General features: G+C 31.6%; 3 protein-coding genes across 4 annotated transcripts; all 3 read left to right on the top strand.

Moving 5' to 3' along the window:
• The first annotated feature begins 1,891 nt into the window (after window positions 1-1,891).
• On the top strand, window positions 1,892-4,466 carry LOC120075025 (mitochondrial import receptor subunit TOM20-like). Its single transcript, XM_039028164.1, has 6 exons — window positions 1,892-2,158; window positions 2,361-2,439; window positions 2,544-2,713; window positions 2,804-2,851; window positions 3,797-3,892; window positions 3,994-4,466. The coding sequence occupies exons 1-6, from the start codon at window positions 2,060-2,062 to the stop codon at window positions 4,126-4,128; spliced, it is 627 nt and encodes a 208-aa protein (XP_038884092.1). The 5' UTR covers window positions 1,892-2,059; the 3' UTR covers window positions 4,129-4,466.
• A 4,259-nt stretch (window positions 4,467-8,725) lies between these two features.
• On the top strand, window positions 8,726-12,881 carry LOC120076843 (CTD small phosphatase-like protein 2). 2 transcript variants are annotated; one of them, XM_039030786.1, is made up of 8 exons: window positions 8,726-8,948; window positions 10,014-10,228; window positions 10,673-10,806; window positions 10,952-11,048; window positions 11,153-11,257; window positions 11,358-11,633; window positions 11,974-12,311; window positions 12,420-12,881. In XM_039030786.1, exons 2-8 carry the CDS (start codon window positions 10,072-10,074, stop codon window positions 12,651-12,653), a joined length of 1,341 nt encoding a protein of 446 aa, XP_038886714.1. In that variant the 5' UTR covers window positions 8,726-8,948; window positions 10,014-10,071; the 3' UTR covers window positions 12,654-12,881. The 2 variants fall into 2 exon arrangements, with proteins under 2 accessions (XP_038886714.1, XP_038886713.1); XM_039030785.1 differs by having other exon boundaries at window positions 8,727-9,006.
• Window positions 12,882-16,922: 4,041 nt separating this feature from the next.
• LOC120075194 (meiosis-specific protein ASY1) lies at window positions 16,923-23,088 on the top strand. Its single transcript, XM_039028395.1, has 22 exons — window positions 16,923-17,198; window positions 17,318-17,374; window positions 18,028-18,124; window positions 18,217-18,285; window positions 18,371-18,463; window positions 18,650-18,776; window positions 18,873-18,942; window positions 19,063-19,104; window positions 19,367-19,495; window positions 19,585-19,698; window positions 19,807-19,849; window positions 19,959-20,006; window positions 20,294-20,418; window positions 20,504-20,516; window positions 20,656-20,732; window positions 20,852-20,953; window positions 21,179-21,329; window positions 21,433-21,509; window positions 21,624-21,669; window positions 21,773-21,915; window positions 22,345-22,473; window positions 22,558-23,088. The coding sequence occupies exons 1-22, from the start codon at window positions 17,196-17,198 to the stop codon at window positions 22,609-22,611; spliced, it is 1,809 nt and encodes a 602-aa protein (XP_038884323.1). The 5' UTR covers window positions 16,923-17,195; the 3' UTR covers window positions 22,612-23,088.
• Window positions 23,089-25,137: the final 2,049 nt, after the last annotated feature.

Raw genomic sequence — 25,137 nt, forward strand, 5'->3', positions numbered from 1 at the left:
CATTGAAAAATTGATGATAGTTTCGAGATGATGATGGATGACTATGGTCTTCCTCAACCAAAACTCCAAATGCCCTTAGTGGGATCTCTCTGGGATTCAAGAAAGACTGAGTGCTTATTGTTTTGGTATCTCGGGGACCATAGTCCTAAGGTCTCTAGTTCAATTAGGGTTCCCATTAAACTAACGGAATGAGCTTCTACCCATTAAGTTCATACTCAATTAGCAATTTAGGGTCTTAATTAATTAGATCACATAATAGGGCCCAATCTAATAAAATAAACCAATGTCATATACATAGCCCATACTTTAATTAAACGTATTATTATTTAAATATGTCTAACATAACCAGCCAAGAAGCAACACGAGCACGAACCGTAGAGATCATAAGGTGAATCAGAGCAGACACCGACCTCGGTCGACCTCCATGCAGCCACCGATTACGCTCCTACTAGATGTAGTATATGGAAGCATATCAGAAAACACGAAACAACCATATGATCTAATGTTTCTTATAGTTTAAAAAACAACACAACAACCTATCATAAAGCACACATGATTTTGGAAACCTTTCTAGTGATGATTGAAATGAAAACTCGGCCTATATTGTAAATCAACGAACTTGATCAAATTTGAGGATAAAATAAAAGCGTATGATTAAAATTGATAACTCGATGACATTAGAAGCGTAGTGTTAAAATTTACACAGCTTGTCAATTTGAAGGTAAACGGATATTTTTCCAATTTTAAAGTTTGAAATATATTATTCTTTTAGTTCAACCACACACATATTCACAAAAGACCATATTTATGCATAAAGGGCAGTATCTTAGGTTTGTAAATGTAATGAGCTATGCTCGTAATTGTCTTTTAAGGAAACAAATATGCTTTTAAAATACATAAATATCGTTGTCTTAAAATTGAAAAAAATTGTTAATATTATATAATATTTAGGGTATATTTAGAATATATTTTCAAGTATTTAATTTAAAAATTAAGTCATTAGGAAAGAAATTAGAATGCTTAACAATCATTCAAAAATAATTTTTAGTATATTTTAATTAATTTTTTTATTAAAAATGTTTAAATAATAATGAATTTTTTTAGAAAATATTTTGTTGTGGCATTTAAAAAAAAAAACCCAATGAATAGAATATAACCCCATAATTCACGAAATGGTCACGTGTTACTAACTATCAAGTGTATAATAATAATTATTATTATTATTTTCAATTAATCAGTCTATTTGAGCTATGAGTTGGTGTTGTCTTATACGTCTCTAAATTTTAGAATTTATATATGTGAAATTTTAATTTCTAATAAATTCATCACACTAAAAAAATATAAAAATGGATTAATATTATATATAAATTTAAACTACATTTCTAATAGAACGGTAAAATTTCAAATTTATCTATAATATATTGATAAATTTAAAAAACATTAAATTTTAAGGACTAAATCCACAATTTTAAAAGTTAAAAGGAACAAATTGGTAAGCTAATCACAAATTTTTAGCCAAATTGTAAAATAATAATAATAATAATAATAAAAAACAATAAAAAATCTTAAACTTTGTAATCTGTGTTAACAAAATAACTTTATTCTTTTAAAAACTACAATATTATCCTCAACCTTTAAAACATTGCACAAAAGCTAGAACTTGAAAAATATGTCAATGACATGTTCATCTACCCTAATGAGTAATATCGTAAAATGTAAAATATATGGATATTTTTTAAACCAATGAAAACGATAAATTGAGGAGTATTTTGTACGTTTAATAAAAATTTATTTATTTCCCGTACTAAAAAATAAAAATAAAAATAAAAACTAGTTAATTTTCCAAAATTATCGAAATGGGCCTGTTTAGAGTTTAGACGAAATTTGGCCCAAAGCAAAGCTCTGTGGCACGGAACCCTACTGGTTGTGTAGTCGTTCCAATCGCCATAGCCAAGTTAATCAGAGAGAAGCTCCCTGATTGCCTCATCGGAGCTCAAATCTGACTTCCTAGGTTCTCGCCGGAATCCCCCTTTCTCTTTCATTTATCCATTTGTCAACCATGGAGTTTTCTCAGGATGATTTTGATCGCCTTCTTCTCTTTGAGCACGCTCGAAAAACCGCCGAAGCTAACTACGCCTCCAACCCGCTTGATGCCGATGTATTTCTTCCTTCCTTCCTTCCTATTATCTCGTTTCATGTTTCTTATTCTATCTTTATCTGATTTTACTCACCGTTGAGAACTCGTCATCAGTTTCTGTTGTGTTTACGACGGGGAAGGGGGTGGATTGATATCATCTTTCAATTTAAGCTGTTGAAAATAGTATATTGTCGTCATATCATTCTATCCATGCATTTTTCAGAATTTGACCAAGTGGGGAGGGGCGTTGCTAGAGTTATCTCAATTTCAGAGTGTTTCTGATTCGAAAAATATGATCAAAGGTACGCTCATTGACCTTTTAAATGTGTAAAAATCTGCATCGGCTCTAATGTTCCATGATGAACTAACGTATACTAATGAGAATAAACTGAATCTGGTCTTGCAGAAGCTGTTGTGAAGCTGGAGGAGGCTTTGGCTATTAATCCCGCGAAGCATGATGCTCTTTGGTGTCTTGGGAATGCTCACACTTCACATGCTTTTCTTACTCCCGACGGGGATGAGGCCAAGATCTATTTTGATAAAGCACACGAGTGTTTCCAGAATGCCCTAGATGAGGTGATATGTGAGGATTTAATTGAACTCGCTTGATTTTTGGAACCATTAAACTTTAATTAATTCTAAATAGTTGGGATTTTTTTCCCTCAGGATCCTAGTAATGAACTATATCGCAAGTCCCTTGAAGTCAATGCAAAGGTGAGGATATAATATAATCCTGTCATTGATTCTCAGTTTACATTGAAGTGCACTTGTATAAACTGCTTGGAAGTGAGTTATTTCAAAGATACAATGTACTGTGCAACACCTTTTGGTTTCTCCGTACTTGATAGGTGTGGTAGTTGGGACTCTAGGACAGTGTGGTATTTGTAACTATGGAGTCCATTTCTTTGAGCAAGTATTCTGATTCTTACTGTTAGTTTTGATTGCTTTAGGCTTTGGGGTTTGTTGCCACATGCATAATAGAGTCAAGGTTGGATTGAGGATGGCTTCCATTAAAGCAAGGTAGATTGTGCTTATGTGGTAGAATCCTCTTCCTTCTTCCACCTACATTTGCATGTCACTATTCCCAGAGTCTATGGAAATTTCCCTGGCATAGTTAATGGATTTTAACATGGTCGAAAAGATGTCTTCAATCATCATAGGGTTATCTTACTTTTCTGAAAATGATTGTTATTGTAAATGTGAAATATAATTATATATAGTATATTTCAATAGATCAGTGGGCATGTAATTATGTTTAGTCGAAATTTGTATTTTTCTCTCAAGATTCGATTGTTCCTTCTTCAAATGCTTCTGCTCACTGTCTTTGCAAAGAAGGCTAGAAAGCTTTTAGGGTCAATGCTCTTGTTGCTATATTTTGGGTAGTCTGGTTGGTTAGATATGGGTTACTATTTGAATAAACTTTGACTAGTATTGGAAGAAACTGTTGAATCCTTAATTTTTGTCTTTTGGCTTGGCTTCTAAAATGATGTTGAATGGGGATAGGGACTGGGAATGAGACGTGGATATTTACACCCACCCAGGATTGCGGAGTTGCCGTTTCTTATTATATGTTTTAGTGAATTAGTTATTGGCATTTTCACGGGGATGTATAAATTGAAAGTATGACCATTGTAGGTATCTGATGTTATGTTGTCTTAGGCACCCGAGTTTCATTCAGAGATCCACAAGCATGGTATCGGTCAACAGAGTGCAGGGCCTTCAGGTGGGGGAGCTACTGCTGCTTCAAACCCAAAGGTTACTAATCATGTAGCTTTTTCCCTCTCCTTTTGGTAAAGCATATGTTCCTCCTGCTAACGAGGGTTGTTTGTTGTTTTATTTGTTGTGGTACAATTCAGAATAACCAGAGTTCCAACAAGAAGAAGAGCAGCGATCTAAAGTATGACATATTCGGATGGATCATCCTTGCTGTTGGAATTGTTGCATGGGTTGGAATGACAAAATCCAACATTCCACCTCCTCCTTCGAGGTGAGACTTTTAGATTCTGGACCTGCAAATCTGCTCTTCTGAAAAGTCTATTTGCTGGAATGCCCCTCATGGCAGTGTCCAAAAGGATACAATGAAAAAGAATCATTACATTGTGATGAAGAATCTAGAATCCTGCCTCCCTACTGGTATTTTTTAACTCACAAGTGCTTCTCATATCTATTGTGCTAGGTTAGCTTTGAGATCATTTTTGTTAAGTAAAACTCAAATATGCTTTAGCATAGCAGTTTTTTTTTATTAAAGATAGAAAATATTTGAACTTGTAGTTGGTTGAGTAATATTACTATGTCGGTTCGTTCAATTTTAGCCTTTTGCTTTCCGGTATTCCTGCCTGACTATATGAAGAAATCCAACTGGGAGAATGTTTCCCCGTTTCTGTAGCTTTAAAACTTTTATTTGCATTTTGATGGCTAGATTCAATTGGTTTTAGTCTAAAGTTGATGTTAGAAGAAATAGATACTGAAACTAACCCTTGCGGAGCATGGAATTTGTATATTCAGCTAAATTTATAATGTAAAATTTAAATCTATCCAATCATAGGAGCATCTTTATCCCAAAGAATAAAGAAAAATAGTGTTATTGTTATTTTTTTTTTTTAATTTTCTGGAAATTTCATTATAATTTTTGGTGTATCAAATCAGTTTTCAGTGTTAACGATGATTTAAGAAAGAATAATACTTTCTCGTGTCTGAATAAAACTTATTGATTGGATTGTTATTATTATTATGTGTGTTACATTTTAGTATAGACTTTTCATGACTGGCTAAATAAAATGATATGTGAAGGGGTGGAGATTTGAATTTTCGAAACTATATTTAAGTTGGCTCATTTTCGACTTTGTTGATAGATGAATACTATAACCAATGGAGTTTAGGAATAATTGTTAGCATTGAAAATTGATTTAAAATATCAAATTTAGAAATGAATTTTCATATTCATTTTTTTAATAATATAAATATATATATATATATATATATATATATATATTATATTTTCTGTTAAAGACTAGGATTATTTGGATTATGTTTCCATAGAAGAAATTAAGAGTGTACATGGGTTAGGTTGAGGATATTTTTTGGACCAATTCGAAAATTCAGAGTTGGTTGGGTTGACAATCTAAAAGACCCTAGTAAAGTTTCCAACCCAACCCTTAAAATTCGAGTTGGGTTGTCGGATTGTAATTTATTTTTTCTAACTAAAATCTCATAAAACTTAAACGTTAAATTCCAGATATTTATGATATTTATTGTAAACTTTAGTTAAAAGACAAATATCATAACAATTTTAAAAGAAAAAATATTAAAAATTCACAATTCATCAACACAAAGTAATCATAATTTAAACAAAGAGAATATATATACATGTGTATATGTAAAATTTGGGTTGGGTCAACCCAAATTTTTTTTTATTCAACTCACGATCTAATCCAATCCAACAAAAATAGATATTCACACAAATATAAGAATACTTTCAGTGTTTCAAATACATGCATTTTTTTATGTGAATGGAAGACTTTCTTTTCTTTAATTACACAGATGACATTTGAAAAGTATTCATGTATATTCCAACCTCGGTAGTGTGTTAATTTTTACCCTCTATCAATTCTTCAAATTCACCGACTAATTTTAATTTTAAAAACTACGGGAAATTTTCTGTAAACTTCCTAATTTTTATATAAATGGAAGTTCGAACAACCTTGTCACCATTCACAAATTTCAATAAATAAAATAACATAAATAAATAAATAAAGCTTTGAGGTCGTTTTTCATTGAAATCCTACACACGTTAAACACAACAATCATCTTTTTAAAACTTCATTTTCTAACAAAAACTCACGAGGGGGTAAAATTGTATTGCTTTTATAAGTTCAAGATTAATATTGCAGTTTAGGAGTGAAAGTTATTTTTTTCCCTTAATATTTTCCTGCTCTTACTTGTCATCTATGATTTCAAGCACTAGATCATAAAGTTGAATTATGACCATTTTCTATTGAATTTATTTATTCATAGAACAATTACAAATGGATGATAAATCTATGGGAGAGAGATCAAAATTCACCTTAAACAATAATAAGTATTATTTTTCGACACCGCCTCCGTTACCTTTTGAGAGGCCTACGCCCCATAGAAACTGTCTACCTGAGACTGTCCCAACTCTTAATTTCATCCATTTAAATCCTAATGGCTCGTTTGGTTCATGAAAATTTTCTATCATCATGTTTGATACAAGTTTTTAACTTTGTGAATGAGAATATTTTATTCCAAGACATTTAATATTTTTATATTTTCATCAATTGAAGTTTTTCATAACTTCCAAAATAGATAGTTTTCTCTATTTCTAATGATTGTTCTCTCTCTTACTTTTTATCTTTTCATTTTATTTGTTTTTCTTCATTGTTGATATTGGTTGATTTATTTATTTTTTATAAGTATGTATAAATTAAGTTTATAGTTGATATATATAATTAATTTTTATTAATAATGATGTTAATATAATAATTTATTTCATTATTATGAATTAATATGAAAAACCATAATCTTATATATATATATATATATATGTGAATAACCATATTTATATTTGCTCCCTTTGTACTGGTAATACATATTAACATCATAAATTATTTATTAAAATTATCAATTAATCTTTAACGAATATTAATTAATTAACTAATAATAAAATAAGTTTTCTTTTCATTAAAAAATCTTGTACATTTATACTTCTAGTTTTAATCTATATTCGTAGTTATTTTTTAAATATTAAAAATATTATTTTATGATTTAAAATCAATTAGTTTATATCAATATATAATATATATATATTATATATATATTATATATATATATATATATATATAAGTAATTAATTACCAATATTTTTTTAAATAAAATTTGAATAATATAAATGTGTAATATACAAAATTTAATTGATTTACTGGAGGATGGGTGGGTAAATTTAGGTAAATTTTAATGGCTTAAAATTGATTTAATAACTTAATGGAATAAAAATAAATTAACAAACAAAAATTAATTATTGAAATTATTATTTTTTAATTAATTTTATATTCTATAATTGCATAAAAAGTATCACATTTTTAGACATCATATTCCTATTATCATACATAATCATTTTTATTCCCAAACATCTGATTGCCATACATTATGTATCTTATTTCCAATCATTTTTATTCTTAGACATTATTTATTCCCAAACATCTCTAAAACCTCAATTCAAACGATCCCTAAGCATATATAACTTTTACCATTTTTACCCTTTATTCAAATGCAACTAATTCACCAATTGTTTTTATACGTATATACACACACGTGAGAATATTGTTGTTGATTAATTACAAAATTGACCACCGTAGTTTAGAGAGAATTATAGTTTAATCTATATGATTTTAAAAGTTAGGATGTAGTTCTTATAGTACGATAAAACTCATAAACGATTTCTATAGTTTTATCAAATCCTCATTAATAATCTCCATCGTAGAGGACTATTTATGAGAGTTTCATCAAGCGGGCTTAATTCTAAATTATTCTAAGAGTGAAATTTGTAATATAACCGGTTATTTTCAGCAATTTCTCCATCGAAATCATACTATAAGATATAAATTGCAACATAATTTGAAGTTTAAAGGCGAACAATTACAACAAATTTCAGATTTAAATGTTAGGATGTATCTTGATACACCTTGCTTAATCGAGGATTAAAATCTATCTTTTTCTTAAACTAAAAACAATAAAAAATATACTTTCCAATATGAGCATAGGATGATAATTCATAATTCACGTAGCTTCTTCATTTGGGTTGTAATTCTTACATTCATTGAACTAAAAAAGGATTACATGTACATGATTTGGCCCAACAACCAGCCTACCGAAAACTGCCCATATCGACATGAAAGACGATCTGATCCCTACACGTGGCAAACATACACATTGCCACGTCGAGCAACTTAAATTCAAAAGTTTTGAGCGAACGGCTGAGGAGCTACCGCAGAGCAGCTGTGTGTTTCCGTGCGGCGCTCAATTTTTGAAATTTCAAAAAAGATTCCTCCAACGAGGCAATAGTTGCAACCAAAATTAAAAAATTTCACCATCAGGCCCCCCTACTTTTCAATTTTCCCAAATACCTCCACAACATTTTCTCTTTATTCCAAAATGCCTCCACACCCAAAAACTACATAAAGTCATAAATTAATATTTAAGCCACATACACAACACAAGACATGTTAGTAAATAAATATAATTCCAAAAAACGAACTCTAAATATTATAAATTTAACCGAGTCATTTAATTAGGCTTGTCTTAAATTTTCAGAAAATAGAGGTCCCTATCATTATCAAAGTATACAAAAGTCAAAATGAAAAAAATTATTAAAAAAATGCAATCAAGGTCCATTAATGAAGTTGTGGATCCAATTCTTCTTTAGCATGACGTGGCAGTAAAAGAGAGCGAGTATCGTACTTTTGACGGAAACCGCGAGTAGGTAAAGGACGAGCTACCAGAGTCTTAAAAAAGAGATTATTTTCAAAAATAAAAAAATAAAAAATACTTATTTATCTTCTCATCCTTTTGTCCGAACGAAAATAATTTTCGATCCCTCTGCTTTCCCTCTCTCTTTTCGCTTTCATTGGAGGGAAAAACCTCCAAACTTCCAAAATCCAAACCTCTGTTTTGCTCTCTGCTTAAACCAGACTAGGGTTACTTCTGATTGCTCGAGCTTCAGCTCGATCTCTCCTTCAATGTCTTCTTTGAACTAATATTCTCCTTCTTTTTCCTCGGTCTGATTTCAGTCAAAGTAAGCAAGCTGCTTCCCCCGCTTTCTGATCTTCTTCTTGGTTCAGTTTTTGCCTCAGGTGCTGTTTAACTTTGATTTAGTGGCTTTCAGCGTTATTATATGTTGCTTCAGTGTACTTTCTTTAGCTTTCTTAAATCGGAATTTTGGTATCATTTCTTGATTTTTATGATCTCTAGCTCTCTGTATCGTTCTTTCTTATTTCAGACAATGGATTGTGGTTATACTCATTGGTAATCGCTGCATTTTTAATGATTATATTTGTTAAATTCGAATATTGGGGATATCTTAATCGATAATCTACTGCTGATTGTACCGAAATTTTTCATATTTAACATTTCTTGTCGTAAACCCTAAAACAGTTTCGAAATTAAATTTCTTTGATTTAGCTCTTACATCTGACATGCTCTCAATTAATCTGTCCTATGTATTGAGTGTTCGGTTTTAAATTTACAAGTCTGCAATTGGGTTGGTGATTTAATTCTTACATGGTACACGATGTATATCTGGGTGGGATTTTAAGTTTGATCTGTGGAAAATTTCTTAGTACGTAGGTAATTTCCATCTCTAGTACTAATAATTACAATGATAAGTTCCAAATCGACTCACTCAGATGTCTCTTTTCAAGTATTGTTCTTTAGATGGATGTATTCAGAGATGAGGGCTGCTAGGTTTTAACTGGATGGCGTGTGTACTACTCGCTAGTGAATATATGCTCTGTACTTGTAAATTTGGTTTTTTATGCAATGATTAATATCAATATTTTTTCATGTTTTGAATGTTAATCACGTGCTTGGTCTATAGGGCTTGGGCTCTATGGTAAGCTAATACTTGATTAACATGGACTATTTTTTTTCCAACCTTTTGTTGTTTTTGTTTAAAATGGAATGAGGTGGCAGTCTTCTTATTCCTGTTAAGTAATGTGATATGTTTAGAATTAATTATCTTCTGCTTTGTAGGAAGTTTGGGTCAAGTTATCCGAATTTCGTTATAACAGCTAGCAGCAATCTTTTACTAATTATTTATGATTATGCATTATCTAATTTATTGATTGCTCCCAAAATCAAGTGGGCACTCATATCGAGTGACTTCTTGAGATTGGAACTTCTTCCCATCAATTTGAAAAATGCAGACAAAGAAAAAATGTCATGGGAGAAATGCTGCTCGAGAGCTTGTCAGTCCCAAAGTCTTACGATCTCAAAGAAAATATTCTGAAACGTTACAAGTTGTAGAAAAGAATATAACTGAATTAATAACATCCTCTGCTAGAAAACGTACTGTTGGTAAGCTACTAATTTCTGCCTATTCACCGAGGTCTTTTACAAAAGTTTTTCTTTTCTTGAGTAGGTGGAAACCTATGTATGTCTAGAGCATCTAGTCTCGTTTGAGTTAGCTTGCATCTCTTACTTTTCATTTCTGACTAGTATTGACTGCTCTTGAACATCGGAGGAAGTTTCTTTGTGTTGTCTATCACTTTTGAATATGTCTATTATTTCACATCACATCTGATAGTAATTGCTATGTAAACATTATTAAAATTAAGTTAGCCATCCAATTTAAACTTGTTTGCATAAAACAGATCTATCATATTTATTTCGGACAACCATGGCTTTTATTTATAAAATTTCTACCCTTAGCCCATTGGAAGAAAGAAATCTAATCAAAATTCAGTTTAAATATGAAGAGTTATGAGTGCCAATTTTGTTAAGAGTTTGTCTTGTTTTCAGGTGGTTTTCCATCAAAAAAGAATGAAGAAGATGTTCTAACAGATCTAAACATTAAATATGATTTTCTACGCAATGAGACATCTGGTGCTTGTTTGGACCATGATGCAACTGATGGTGCTACCTTGGGCTTCAAGGTAAATTACTCATGAATGCTGCCTAGACGGACAACATACATGGATGTGTAGTTTAGATTGGCGGTTCTTTATTATCTGGTTTTGGTGGGGAAGATCGGTTCTCTATTTATTATGTAGGGCATTACATCTGTAATTCATTTGGCAGGCTTATGACGATGACATTGATAACTCGGCATCGGAAACCATATTTTCTCCTTCATTTCATGTATCTGCTCATGCTGGAGGAGAAGATCACAATGGAGGTAGACAATGAAATTATTTCCTGGAGAATGTTATTTTCCTTTGGAGTTACAATTATTCTGTAACATGCGTGGATTTTAATTTATTTTTTAAAATTTCTTGCCAGTTGAGTTTATCAAATTCTTTCAAAGTGGAGATCAAGTGTTCCATTCTGATAGCAAACTAGATAACTCAGAATATATTGTTCATGGTGATCAAGATAAGAATTACAGTAAGGCCACACTTGCTTTGCAAGTACGAGATTTTGATGATTGTATGAAATTTAGTTGTGTAGAACTGTTAGGTTTAAGGAATTTGTTTCCATAATGCAGATCTAGGGGATGCTAGTCTATCATCTGAAGTATCAGCTATATATCTTGCCATGAAGAACTCTAAGCTGGAGTGTGTCGATGAGCATGCCCATGATACTATAGCAGCTGAAATTCATGTGCAGGATGATGAATATGAAGAAATAGATGATTTCGATCCTTATTTCTTCATCAAGAATCTACCTGCTTTATCAGCAGTTGTCCCAACTTATCGACCCATGCTACTACCAAAACAGACTCGGAGTTGTCCTCCCACGACTCTTGTTTTGGACTTGGATGGTAAGAAGTCTTGACACCGATATCATATGATGCATGTAGGCTGGTTATTGTGTCGATTTTTCTTAAATACGGCCACAGTTTTTTTTTTACCAGTCAAGATTACATCATCATATTCTAAGTGCTTAGTTTAGCATTTTGCTATTTTTTACAATGCAATCATGAGTGATGGGTAGTTGAAGTTCAAAATAAACTTTGAGGATCAATTGACCCATCCTATTCTGTTGTGTTGATGGTAATTGACATTCTTTTTTCATTCGACATTGTGGATCCAGTTAAATTTTCATGTTCTTAAATTTACCCCCTTTTAAAATAACCCACCATGTGTACATTCATTTTGCAGAAACTTTGGTGCATTCTACACTCGAGCCATGTGTTGATGCTGATTTTACATTTCCTGTAAATTTCAACCTCCAGGAGCATACAGTTTATGTTCGATGCCGACCTTATCTCAGAGATTTCATGGAAGCGGTTGCCCGACGTTTTGAGATTATCATATTTACAGCTAGTCAGAGTATTTATGCAGAGCAGCTCTTGAATGTTCTCGATCCAAAGAGGAAAATATTTCGGCATCGTGTTTTCCGCGAATCGTGTGTTTTTGTGGATGGAAACTATCTCAAAGATTTATCCATTCTTGGGCGTGATTTGGCACGTGTTATTATCGTTGATAATTCTCCACAGGTAACTGCAACTATCTTTACCATTTTCAAGTTAGAACGCCCCTGATAGTTAGCTGGCTTGTGGTCCTTCTGAAACTAGAAGTGTCCTAAGTTTATTGTATTATTTCAGGCATTTGGGTTCCAAGTGGACAATGGAATACCAATAGAGAGCTGGTTTGATGATCGCTCAGATAAAGAGTTGCTTTCATTACTTCCATTTTTGGAAACATTGGTGGGAGTTGAAGACGTCAGACCACTTATTGCTAAAAAGTTCAACCTTAGACAGAAAATAGCAGCTGCTGTTTATCCTTCACTGAATTCAAATAGAGACCCCTTTGAAAGGCAAGCCTCTAATATGTATTAAGATTTTGTGAAGGTTGTGGAATAAGAACTAACAATATTCTCCCTATTTAACTCATTTGCTTTCTTCTTAGTATTTTTAGATTTATTTTTTCCCCAATCGCCAAGAAAAAAAAAAGGGTTCTTAGGTTATTTGGATTAATGAGGAAAGAAAAGGAATTCATAATATTAGGTGTCAGTATTTGATTTGTGAGAGATAATGCATATTCCTATAAATTCATGGATTGAAGAATGTTCACATGGTGAATTTGAATTGCCCTTGGCTATAGGGCTTCTTTGTTATCAAGATACCTGAATTGTTTGGGAATGTTCTTGTTCAATGATTTCAATTTTATTTCATTTCCTAAACCATTTTAAAGAATTATGACGGGTCAAACTTTAATGTTATTATATATGTTTAAAGTTAAACATGTGTAAGTTTTGGAGGAAAATAAGTTAATGGGCACAAGAAATTGTATAAAAGAAAACAGTTATTTAAATATATTTTTTCTGAGCACGATCTTAAAAAAATGAAAATAATGGGTTACTGTAAAAATAGTTTTCATAACTTCTTTTAATTTTTTGCACAAGTTAATCCCCGTAATGAGTTTAGAAAATATATCGTTTGTTTCGTGAGTATCCTAAATTTTTATAGAGTGGACATTTGGATTACCACGTTTGTTTTGGTCCCTCGACATCTTAAGATTCTTGGGTATCCTAAGAGAGTTTTGGATGTCCTACTGAAATGTCGGTTTGCCAAATTCTCGAGTTGAAGTCATCTTCATTTTTTATTTTTGTCCTTTCTTTTATTATTATTATTATTATATAGTCGTTAGAGTATTCTTGGAACATTAGGTAAATTTAAGACATTTCTGATGAGAAATCATACAAAATAAATACAGTAATCTAAAGATGTCGGAGATCTATAATTCATAATATTATAATTTCGGACATCTAGGATTCCGGTTATCTACATTCCCAAGAAAACAATTGGCCTCTTAAAGTATCATGCAACTACTTTGGTTGTTCGTCAAATTGAGATTTTTTTACCATATTGAGTATAATCAATGGACAATTAATGTTTTACCATTGGAAAAGTCTATTTTCTGATAATTTCATCTATATTATGCTATCATCTTTCAGGGGTCGTTTGGTTTAAGATTTATAGATGTCTGAGAATAAAAGATGCTTGTGAATAGAATGTTCAAGAATATGTTTGGAAATCAAAGATGACTGTGTTTTGCTATATATTGGAGTGAGAATAATATGTATGAGAATGTGTTATACTTTTTTATGCAATTGTAGAGTATAAAATTAATCATAATTAATTTTAATAATTAATTTTTGTTTGTTAATTTATTTTAACAAAATAAGTTATTAAATCAATTTTAAACCATTAAAATTTAATTAAATTTATCCAATCATCCTCCAGTTTAATATATTTATTATCAATTAATTTTTTTATATTGTACAATTATATTATCATTTTTATATTGGTAATTGATTTAAAAATCTATTTTCTTTCTTTCTTTTTTCTGTAATTTTGTTAATTGAAGAGTTAATTAGCTAATTGTTTAATTAAAAGTAGAAGTATAAGTGTACAAGATTGTTTAGTTGAAAAAATTAACTAATTTTATTATTAGTTAATTGATTAATATTTTTTAAAGCCATTATATTTTTAATAAATAATTTATTATGCCTATATATGATTACCAATAAAAAGAGATTTAAGCAAATATAATTATGGTTATTCATATGTATTTTTTTAAAAAGATTATGGTTTTTCATATTAATTTATAATAATATAATCAATTATTATATTATTATTAATAAAATTAATTATATATGTCAATTATAAATTTAATTTAAACATATTTATAAAAATTAAATAAATTAAACAATATCAAACAATAAGAAAAACAAATAAAATGAAAAGATAAAAGGTTATTTAAGAGAGAGAGAGAGAATATTCAAGGAGAAAACCCACCTATTTGGGTGGTTATGAAAAATCTAAATAGATGAGAGTATGAAATGCCTTGAAAGTTAAAATAATATATTCTCATTTCAAATGTTGAAAACTTGTATTAAACATGGTAATAAAATATTATTTCCCATTTCCACCTCTTATTCCTATGAACCAAACGAGCCATTAGTGTAAGAGAAAATTTTGTTTCAATAATACTCCAGTGTTGTTTAAGATATATTTTAACAACAAAATGAATAATTAATTATTAGCAAAGTAATTCAATAAAAAATGTCAATTTTTTTGTAGTACTATCGTTGGGTGGAGGATTAAACCTCCGACCTCTGGGGATGGAGCATATGATAATACTACTGAGCATATCTCACTTTGAAAAAATATCAAAAATTTATATTCACTAAATATCAATAAAAAAACAAAATAGGAAATCATATAAACTAATATGTACTAATTGGTTGCATAAATAACAATCAGATCCAAAATAATTATAAAAACGTAGAATGAGGATAAACATATTAGGGATATGGCACAAAATTAGTGCCAGATATCATTAATAGCGGCTATAAGTGATAGCAATATAGATAAATGACTAAAAATCCCACACACAGACCATCATTTCACGCTTCTTCTTCTGATTTTCTGAAATTAAAAACTATCATTGATAGCAACTGATAGGTACTATTAGTTGTTTTCATTGATAGCTACTATTAGTGGTAGTTTTCAATTTGAGAAATATTAATACAACCTTAAAATAGTAACACTTGAAATATCATCTTTCAATTTGCTATCAGTTTGGCTATCGTTGATACACTTTGATCTATTGGAAACAAACTTGAGATAATAATGCCTAATGCTGTTAGTGGATATCAATGATAGACTTTTATAAGTAGTTATCAACTTTTGAAAGAAAATTGTCATTTTTCAAATATTAACATTTAAAGTTATAAGTGATAAAAGTCTATCATTAAGAGGTCTATAAATGACTATTTTTTATATTTACCTAAGTCATATCACCAATATCATCAATATCATTCATTTTATTGATATATACCTAAGTCATGTCACTGATAGTTATGACTATCATTGATAGTTTCAATTAGTGGCTATTACTGATAACTTTTAGCAGTGGCTATTACTGATAACTTTTAGCAGTGGCTATCAATGATAGACTTTCATAAAATGGAATCAACTTTTATATCATTGATATCATCGATATATGGATATCACTTGAATTCTATCACTGATATCACCTATCTCATAGTTATCAGTGATAGCTTTTGTCATTGATAATATTCTATCAAAGATAACTTCTATCATTATTTTTTTTACCATCAAATAACATGTTATTAGTATTGTTGATAGCTTCTATCACTAATAACATGTTCGGTGATAACTTCTAGACATTCCACTTACACTTTAGTTCGAGATTCAACTTTATTAATTAAATTCACTAAGTTGGCTATAAATGATAGACTTCTACAAGTGGATATTAACAGTGAAAAAAATCATTAAATATTAAGCTATCAATGATAGAAAACATTAGTGGTTATCACCGATAGACTCTCATCAGCGATTATCAATTTTGAAAGACTAACACTCAAAGCTATCAATGACTATTATCGAGAAACTTTTATCATGATTGTCAATTATAGACTTTTATCGCTAACAGACTTCTACTACTGATATTTACCTAATTTCAATATCACCAATGAATATGACGGATATCTATCTAAGTTCTATCACTAATATCACTAATAATTGTTATTATCAATACACAAATATTACGGTACACAAATACACAAATATTTCAATTTGTGCCCTTCATGTTGGATCATCTATGTCATTTTTTAAAGTTTATTTGTGATAGACACCATACTCTTAAAGTCCTATAAAAAGAAAAAAATACTGGCATGTTTGATATTGTTCACATTTCTCATTTTTTTGAAAATTAACTTGTTTAATAACTATTATCGTTTCTTATTTCAAACTTTTAAGAAATGTTTCTAAAACTGGTGCAAATTTGTTGACTAAAAAAGGTAGTTTATTTCAAATCTTGTTTCATTTGCTATTTATATTTAATGTTTTTTTTATAATAATTACCGATGATTAAATCACTTATGAATTGGATATTCTCAAGTATTGGGTACAAATCTCAGCCTCGTAGATAAGACAAGAGAGGATGAAATTGAAAATTAAAAAAAATTCAAAAGTTGACCAATCAACACTTTTATATTTACAAATATAATATATTTTTAGATTTTTTCACTTATTACGAATATTAAAAATAAAAATAAAAAAAGAAGAAAAGACCGATCAATAAAAGTTGCTATAGTCTAGTAGTATGAGTAAATACTAAAACCTGAAGAGTTGAATTTACTATCCGTAGGCTCAGTAAACCAGTGCTGGTTAAATTCGTAACCGTGGTTAAAATTTCTAAGCCGTCTATAAAACGGTACCCTTCGTCTTCTTCATCTCCCGCCAACATTTTCTCAGAATAATTCCCGTTATTTCAAAAATTTGAAACCGATCTCTGGAAAGCATCTTTCCTCCTCCGCTTCTCCATTTCCTTTCCAAACACTGAAAACCATGGTGATTTCAATAAGCTCTCTGAGAATATATACATATTTTTTCTTGCTTGATTGTAATTATATATCTGCCTATCTTATTTTCTTCTACTTGCCCTTTCTGAAACGAATAAATTCCTCCAGGTTGTGGCACAGAAATTGAAGGAAGCAGAGATCACGGAGCAGGACTCTCTTCTCCTGGTTAGTTCCTTCGGAACCTATTTTATTTCATTGATTCATTCTCGTGTTCTGGAAATGGATTTGAGGTTTCCTTCGCGGATAATCATGGAACTGATAGCTGAACTTGAATCTGTTTGATTGCCTTGTTGTCAAATGTAGCTTGCTATCTTCTCGTTAATCTTATACACTTCGATTTCCAAATTGCTCAACTCCTGCTAAACTGCCATAGCAGTTGTTTCATAATTTTAGTCATGTATACGAACATGATCATCGGTCTTGAATTTGTGTAAATTATGTTATCATAGAGATTTTTCTGGAGATCGTTTACTTATATGAAACGGAAATGAACATGACTGTTGTTATAGAGAAAATGAACTACACCTCCTATTTCTGTGTATCACATAAGATTGCAATGCATACTCGATTTCGATGGCCAAAAGAATAAAAAATCACACGATGAAGAAAATTACTTGAATCTTTTTCAATATCTTATTTTCGACGTGCGAAAGTTTTTTCCGTAGTATTTAACTTCTTAACTTTCAAATCGATGCTCTGTTTTTCATTGCCAAAAATTTACAAGATATGAACACTCTCATCTCGTAATTAAAAAATTGTAATCCCGATTATTGTATGAAGTTGGATCCGATCGACTTGTTTTTGTTTTCTGGCTTCAGACGAGGAACCTGCTGCGCATCGCTATATTCAATATCAGTTATATCAGAGGTCTTTTTCCAGAAAAGTATTTCAACGATAAGTCAGTTCCTGCTTTAGGTACGCTGATTTTTAGCAATAAGTTTGTTCAGTTCTTATCAGTTTCTTTAAAAGCAACTATTCAATCGATAGTAAATTCGATTCGTTGACAGAGATGAAGATCAAGAAGCTTATGCCGATGGATGCAGAGTCCCGAAGATTGATTGACTGGATGGAAAAAGGCATGTCGAGTTTAGCCTTATATCTGATATTTTATGTTTCCAAGTTTTAATCTACTGATCACAACTATTTTTTACGTTTCTTCAGGTGTATATGATGCGTTGCAACGGAAATACCTTAAGACGCTTCTCTTCTGCGTATGCGAGGCAGTGGAAGGGCCAATGATTGAGGAATATGCTTGTAAGCTCTCTCGATTTTCTTTTTCTTACTTCTCTGGATTTTCTGTTTGATCCTGCTAAAAGAGATGGAGTTCTGTTTGGCAAAATGAAATGTTTACATAGACAACTTACCGTTGTTCTAGTGAATTAATATTTAGAGATTTCCAACAATTGTTTGGGTTGATACTTATTAAGTCCTTGCCTGCAGTTTCTTTCAGCTATTCCAGTTCTGATAGTCAAGAGGTCTCAATGAACGTCACTCGCACTGGAAACAAGAAACAGGGAGGAACATTCAAGTGCAACTCCACGGCCGAAGTAACTCCCAACCAGATGAGGTATAGCTAATCGAAGACCAAATGTTGCAATGCATCTCTCTCGTACATCTTTTTTAATACTGTCGGCGGGATATGTGATAAAAACTTGAACTTCAGGAGTTCTGCTTGTAAGATGGTCCGTACACTGGTTCAACTGATGAGAACATTGGATAAGATGCCCGAAGAGGTAAAGGCCTAACGAATTCATAATTTTATTGAGAGCATTGAAGTTTCTAAAATGCAAATTTTCATCAAGTATTTATAAGACACCATGTTTGGCGTCAACATGATTGATTCTTTATTTCAGCGCACCATATTGATGAAACTCCTCTACTATGATGATGTTACGGTATGTTTCTTGACATGCTCTTTTCCAAAATTATTCAACGTTTCTTTCATTCAATTGTTGGGAACATTTGTACTTCACATGCTATTGTGACGTATTTTTTCTTGCTGATAGTTTTCAACCACGTTACACTGGCTAGCTAATTGTTAATTTATGGTGCTACATACAGAAGAAATCATGTTTATCTTTGGACTGAAGAAAGGGGTATTTTCTCCTTTAAAACAAAATCCATGTTGGTGAAGTAATTATGATCATCTTATTGCAGCCGGTCGATTATGAACCTCCATTCTTCAGGAGTTGCACAGAGGAAGAGGGACATCATCCCTGGACTAAAAGTCCATTAAGGATGGAGGTTGGAAACGTCAACAGCAAGCATTTTGTATTGGCTCTCAAAGTAAGGGATTGCAATTTATTGAGTTGAAAAAAGTTTTTACGCACATGATTAATAATTGAGTTAATTTTGATTGCTTGTCAAATTTACAGGTAAAGAGTGTGCTTGATCCATGTGAGGATGAAAATGATGATAATGAAGAGATTGAAGTTAGCTTAGGAGCTGACTCGGAACAAAGGAACGGGTTTTCTGAAACTGACAGTGAGGTGAAATAATCCTAGTCCAACCTAAATGGCTCTTTCCAGAGCTAAGTTTTGTCATCGTAACTTCAAGGTACTCTAAAGCACATGACAATGTTTCTCTTCCATAACCAGGTTGACCCTTCCCCAGAAGGCGATTATATTGTTGCACCAAGAGGTTGTGGCATGAACGTTATTTTATCACTTTGTCCTCCTGTTATAAAAGTTTGTTATATACTGATATTCATTCTAGTTGTCACTGTAAATAACAAACATTTTCTTGGCAGAAAAGCTACAACAACAAGAACAAGATAATACTAGCAAAATTGATGAAGGTAGACTGTAATGATTAATGAATGCGTGTTCAAATCTTTTGGTATAAACTTCTACATTTTAAGTGAGATCATCAGCTGGAAACAAGAAGCGGAATGGTATTGTAATATTTGATACGAAATTTAGAAAATCCACAAAATGTATCTCAACGTATTTCCTGCAAGTCTTCATGTTTTCTGCATTTGACAACACTTATTTCGGCAATAAACCCCTCCAGCAATGCAGTGTTTCCCAGCTTATTGTCATTTCTTCAGAAGAATATTTAGTTAAAAAATCATATTGTGTGCAGATGATACTCAGGATCCAGAGGAAGATGAACAGCAGTTAGCAAGGGTGAAGGACTGGATCAACAGTAACCAATATGACAAATTAGAAATTACTGATGTTCTTTCAAATTTTCCGGACATTTCGGTGGTAGGGACCTTGTTTCTCAAACTGGCTGCTCAATAACTGTTATTTACTTTGAAATGATATTGGTTTATTTTTCTTTTTACTGCAGGTTTTAACTGAAGGTATAGGAATGCGTCCCTTGTTAAATTTATTAATGGAGAAAGCTAAGTTTACTAATGTTGAAATCCTTGGGTGTCCTGGATCATGTGTTATTACTATAGATTTGATAAGACACATACAAGTCTTTTGATTGCATTTCAGAAATTATGGACAAACTTGTTAACGAAGGCGTTTTGTCCAAGACTGGAAGGGATTCTTACAACATCAACAAGCAGAAGGTTGTTGTCTAACTCTTTTGTTTGTCAGTCAGTTCTTCATGATAAAATCGTATGCATAAGTGATACTGAATGTTATTCTTTTATGCTCCTTACTCTGTTGGGAACATCAATTGTATCAGGCGTTTGACTATGAATTCGACTTGGTGAAAGAAGAAATTGATGGTCAAATAGACAAAGTTGATGTCAAAGCTACCACAGCCCACGATACCCTATATCTGAAGGTAGCTAAACGTATTTCATTCGGCCATCCCCTGGAAGAATATATTTCAGTACTGCTATGCCTTCTATGTCGGTGAATAAAAATTATGAGGACATTACTCTATTTATCCCAAATATCGTTCTTTACAGCTTCAACTCTTTTTTTGCATAATGCTGAGCTGAATCAATGGAATTTGAATACGCACGATATCCACATTTATTTGTACTCTTTGACTTTTTTATTGCAGGCCTTATATCACACTCTTCAAATGCGTTATGTGACGGTTGCAAAGCTTCAAAACAAGCTTGAAGGAGAGGCCAGTCTGACCAAAGTACGTAAAATCATTGACAAGATGATTCGAGATGGTTTCGTTGAAGCCAAAGGGAGCCGAAGACTGGGTATCCACCATCTTGAAAATTCTGCAGTCTTGGCTTTAATTTAAAGGACCTCAGTACTTGCTTCAACTAATGAACAAATCATTGTTCCTATTTTCACAATCAGGCAAACGCGTGATCCACTCAGATTTGGCTGAAAAGAAGTTGAAAGAAGTAAAGAAAGTATTGAACTACGAAGACATGGTAACAGTTCAAAACCTCTTTGGACCGTAGCCGCATGCCTGAGCTTTTAACTTACATATGCATTTCATGTTTTCTACTTTTCACGTCTCTAATTTTTAATTATTTCCCCCCCAGGAAATCGAATCTTATGAACCACATGAAAAGTCCAACAACAAGATGGGTTAGTGACGATAAACTTTTGAATACTTAAGATCCGATTCCACCAGAAATGGTCCTATCTCTATCAGTGCTTACAGTAACAAAGTATGACTTTATTTTCTCAGATAGCAACCACAGGGACATGTCCACTTGTGGTATCCTCCGTTCCATTGGATCAGATTTAACGCGCATGAGAGTGACATCAGACACAAACCAAAATGGTTTGAAATCAAAGAACCTTGGAAACACTCCCACAAGCACGCCTGTGGTAAGTGCTTCTGAAGCTTTTACTCAACTAGTCAACTGATTATTGCCATTCGTTTCCCTCCATATTTGACGAATAATGTGGGTTCAATGAAAAAATTAAGGTTAAATTGTAAATTTAGTCTCTATGGTTTATAAATAGAATCTAATCCTTATTAATAAAACTTTCATAAATAGTCCCTACAGTAGGATTTATGTATGAGAATATCATCGAACTATAAGGACTATTTTTGAGGCTTTATCAAACCATAAAAACTAAACTCTAACTAATAAGTCTAACTAATAAAACAATAGGGACTACATTCTAACTTTTTCCAAACTATAGGAACCAAATTTATAATTAAATAAAAAAATTAATATATCAATTTATAACGGGTAAAAATATGAATAAAATGAGTAGTAGAAATGTTTCCTGATATTACTAAACGTGCAGCCAGCTGCGTCGAGAGAAAGTTTCGTGCCAGGAAATGATAATATTAGAGTGAATGGAAGTGGAAACCACCTTGACGAGATGGACTTGGAAAAGTCTACTCAAGACAAACGTTCCAGAAAGACAAGCACGGTACTTCCTAATTTACTAATAAAGGAATAATCCGATATGATACTTGAACTGAAATTTTTTTTAATCTTCTCGTTCTTCTTGAAGGTTAAGGATCCTATCCTTCAGCACACAAAGCGACAGAAATCTCAAGACCAGTGAAAAGCCTGGCTTTAAATATCTGACTTGTTCGACCGTATTCTCTTTATTAAACTGGTAATTCTTGGAATGCATCGAAAATAGAATAACTTTCTAGACCTTGATGAACGTATGGATTATCCTTGGATTATTAATTTTCCCTTGCTCTCTTAAGATTCTTATTTTGCACCAACCCGACGTGTTTTCAGGTAAACGAAGAAACAAACACAGAATCTATGAATTTTGATTTGTTCCTTCCTAGTAGTTGAATGTTAGTGTTGGAAATCTTTCATATAGTTCGAACATTTGATTATAATTCGCTTCCTTTGTTCATGGGAATCAAGAATTTAGAACAAAATCTATACGACATGTGTTTTCAACATTGAATTTTGTTCATGTACTTGTTATAACCCTTGATGTCAATGCACATTAAAAATAGTTTTTCAAGACATTCCTCCAAGTGAGAAGGAATATGAGCTTATGTAGCAGGTGGCGTTCAGGAAATCTGGCATAAGGAGAAATTGGAAAATTTCCATTAAAATAAACTAACAACAAAAAGCACTCCCCTCTGAAGAAATTACTCAAAAGAACCATTCTTCTACAGATGACGAAAAGCTAACCAAAGATGAGCGAAGCATTGAAAAATAAGCAAAGATAAAGCTGAAAATCGAAAAATATAATATTTTGGAATTGTGATAGCTTTGCTGGAGAAAAAACTTACCATTAACCTTCAATAAATCATTTGAAATTGTCTTAGCTTTGCTGGAGGAGATCATGAAAGGAGTCGCTGCGACCAGGCGGCTGGCTGATTTGAGCATGCCAATGGAGCTGCGAATTGTGGCGCTAAAAGGGGTCCAGAACGCAGAAGGTCGCAGCGGGTAACTCCATATCTCCTTGGTCTTCAGGTGCTCCCTAAATCTTCCACATTCTCAGTATTAATTTTTCTGCAAACTTCAACTCCTCTTCTCTTCCTGATCCTATTTTAACTTCAAACCTAAGAAAGCCCAACTTCAGAAGAGAGAGAAGAGAGAGAACGCGAAAGCTATAGCTAAACGAAGGATCTAAAAATTTGTCAAGAAGTAAATCAAAACAATGGATTAAAACTGAACTATTAGATGATGGGATGAAAGGAGTTGAAGTGGGACATATTTTAACTTTTGAAGAATATAAAATGGTTATAGTGTACCTGCCTCTGCTTCTATGCCTCTCCCAAGTTCCTCGACTCACCTGAGCGACTCGGTGAGTTGGGCAGTTGCGAATAAAATGGTCAAGAACCACGAAATTCTTCCCAGCACAAATCTCCACTCCCATAACGTTAAATAAAATCATTCACAAACAATAACACGAGCTTTTCTCCAATATAAAAAAAAATATCAACTTATTTAATATGTTAGAATGGAATTCCAACTCAGTTTATTGATTTGTTATATTTATAGATATTTTCAATAATTTTAAAAGATTATTTTGGATTTTTTTTAAAAAAATAAAAATGTATTTCTATTGAAAAAATTAATTTTAAGTATTTAAAAAAGTCAATCTAAATAGCCAGACTTTCTAATTTTTAATATAAAAGTTAAAAAAAAAATTAAATAATTAAATAAAGAGAAAAGGAAAAAATATTTTAGTTCATTTTATAAAAAAAAAATTAATTTGGATTGACGTTTATTTTATTTTATTGTTCATTTTACTGTGGTTTTTTATAACTATATTTCAAGAACCCTTTTTTAGTGTAGTTTTATGTTGAACAAAATAAAGAGTTAAAAGAAAATGACTGGACCAAAAGAGTCGTTTTTTAGAAAATAGAGATAAAAATGGATATTTTGCAAATATAAAATTGTGGGTGCATTGTAGAAACTTTTTTGAATGTATTGTTAGGCTAAAATTGTGATTGAAAAAAAAGGAGGTGAGAGAGAAAAGAATTGACCAAAATAGATTTTTGGGGAAAAAAAGCACTTTTAACTATGGAGTTTGACCGTCTTCAAAGTTTCTTAAAAAGAGGGACACTTCGGATTTTGAAATTTGTAGATTCTGATATGAACGAAATAATATATCAACATAGATCAATAATCAACTAAATAATAGTATTTCAATACATCACAAATTATTCATCAAATTATCACTAAATAATAGATCAATAATGAACAACAAATTAGATTAAAAACAAATAATGCAAGAATTAGTAGAAAAACCCTACGACGTGAAGAGAAAAATTACGGAATTTTTGAGGAGTTCATGATTGTCAACTTCTTTTATGATAAAATTGAAAAAAAAAAAACAAAATCAGTTCACTACATACCAATACTTAATAGAAATAAATGAAAAATACCTAGTTTTATGGATACTATTCAACAGCAATTACGGACATACCAAAGTTACAAACGACGATACAACTATTCAAAACGAGACTTTATGTGTTCCATGAGACCTCATGTGTTCCTCACACACTCACTACAATTTTGTAGGACTTGTCTCTGAAAAATATGTTTTTCTATGTACTTTTTTTTTCCCACTTTCTTTCTCCTTAGATCATACCCATATCATTGAAAAACC

Source organism: Benincasa hispida, chromosome 4, assembly GCF_009727055.1.
Source record: "Benincasa hispida cultivar B227 chromosome 4, ASM972705v1, whole genome shotgun sequence".
NCBI classification, from domain to species: Eukaryota; Viridiplantae; Streptophyta; class Magnoliopsida; order Cucurbitales; family Cucurbitaceae; genus Benincasa; species Benincasa hispida.

Coding starts and splice junctions, on each gene's coding strand:
- LOC120075025 (XM_039028164.1), top strand. CDS start 2,060: ATGGAGTTTTCTCAGGATGATTTTGATCGCCTTCTTCTCTTTGAGCAC. Junction 2,440..2,543: donor TTCGAAAAATATGATCAAAG/GTACGCTCATTG, acceptor CTGGTCTTGCAG/AAGCTGTTGTGAAGCTGGAG. Junction 3,893..3,993: donor CTGCTGCTTCAAACCCAAAG/GTTACTAATCAT, acceptor GGTACAATTCAG/AATAACCAGAGTTCCAACAA.
- LOC120076843 (XM_039030786.1), top strand. CDS start 10,072: ATGCAGACAAAGAAAAAATGTCATGGGAGAAATGCTGCTCGAGAGCTT. Junction 11,258..11,357: donor TGATCAAGATAAGAATTACA/GTAAGGCCACAC, acceptor TCCATAATGCAG/ATCTAGGGGATGCTAGTCTA. Junction 12,312..12,419: donor TCGTTGATAATTCTCCACAG/GTAACTGCAACT, acceptor GTATTATTTCAG/GCATTTGGGTTCCAAGTGGA.
- LOC120075194 (XM_039028395.1), top strand. Junction 18,464..18,649: donor AATGATTGAGGAATATGCTT/GTAAGCTCTCTC, acceptor CCTTGCCTGCAG/TTTCTTTCAGCTATTCCAGT. Junction 19,699..19,806: donor TTTCTGAAACTGACAGTGAG/GTGAAATAATCC, acceptor TTCCATAACCAG/GTTGACCCTTCCCCAGAAGG.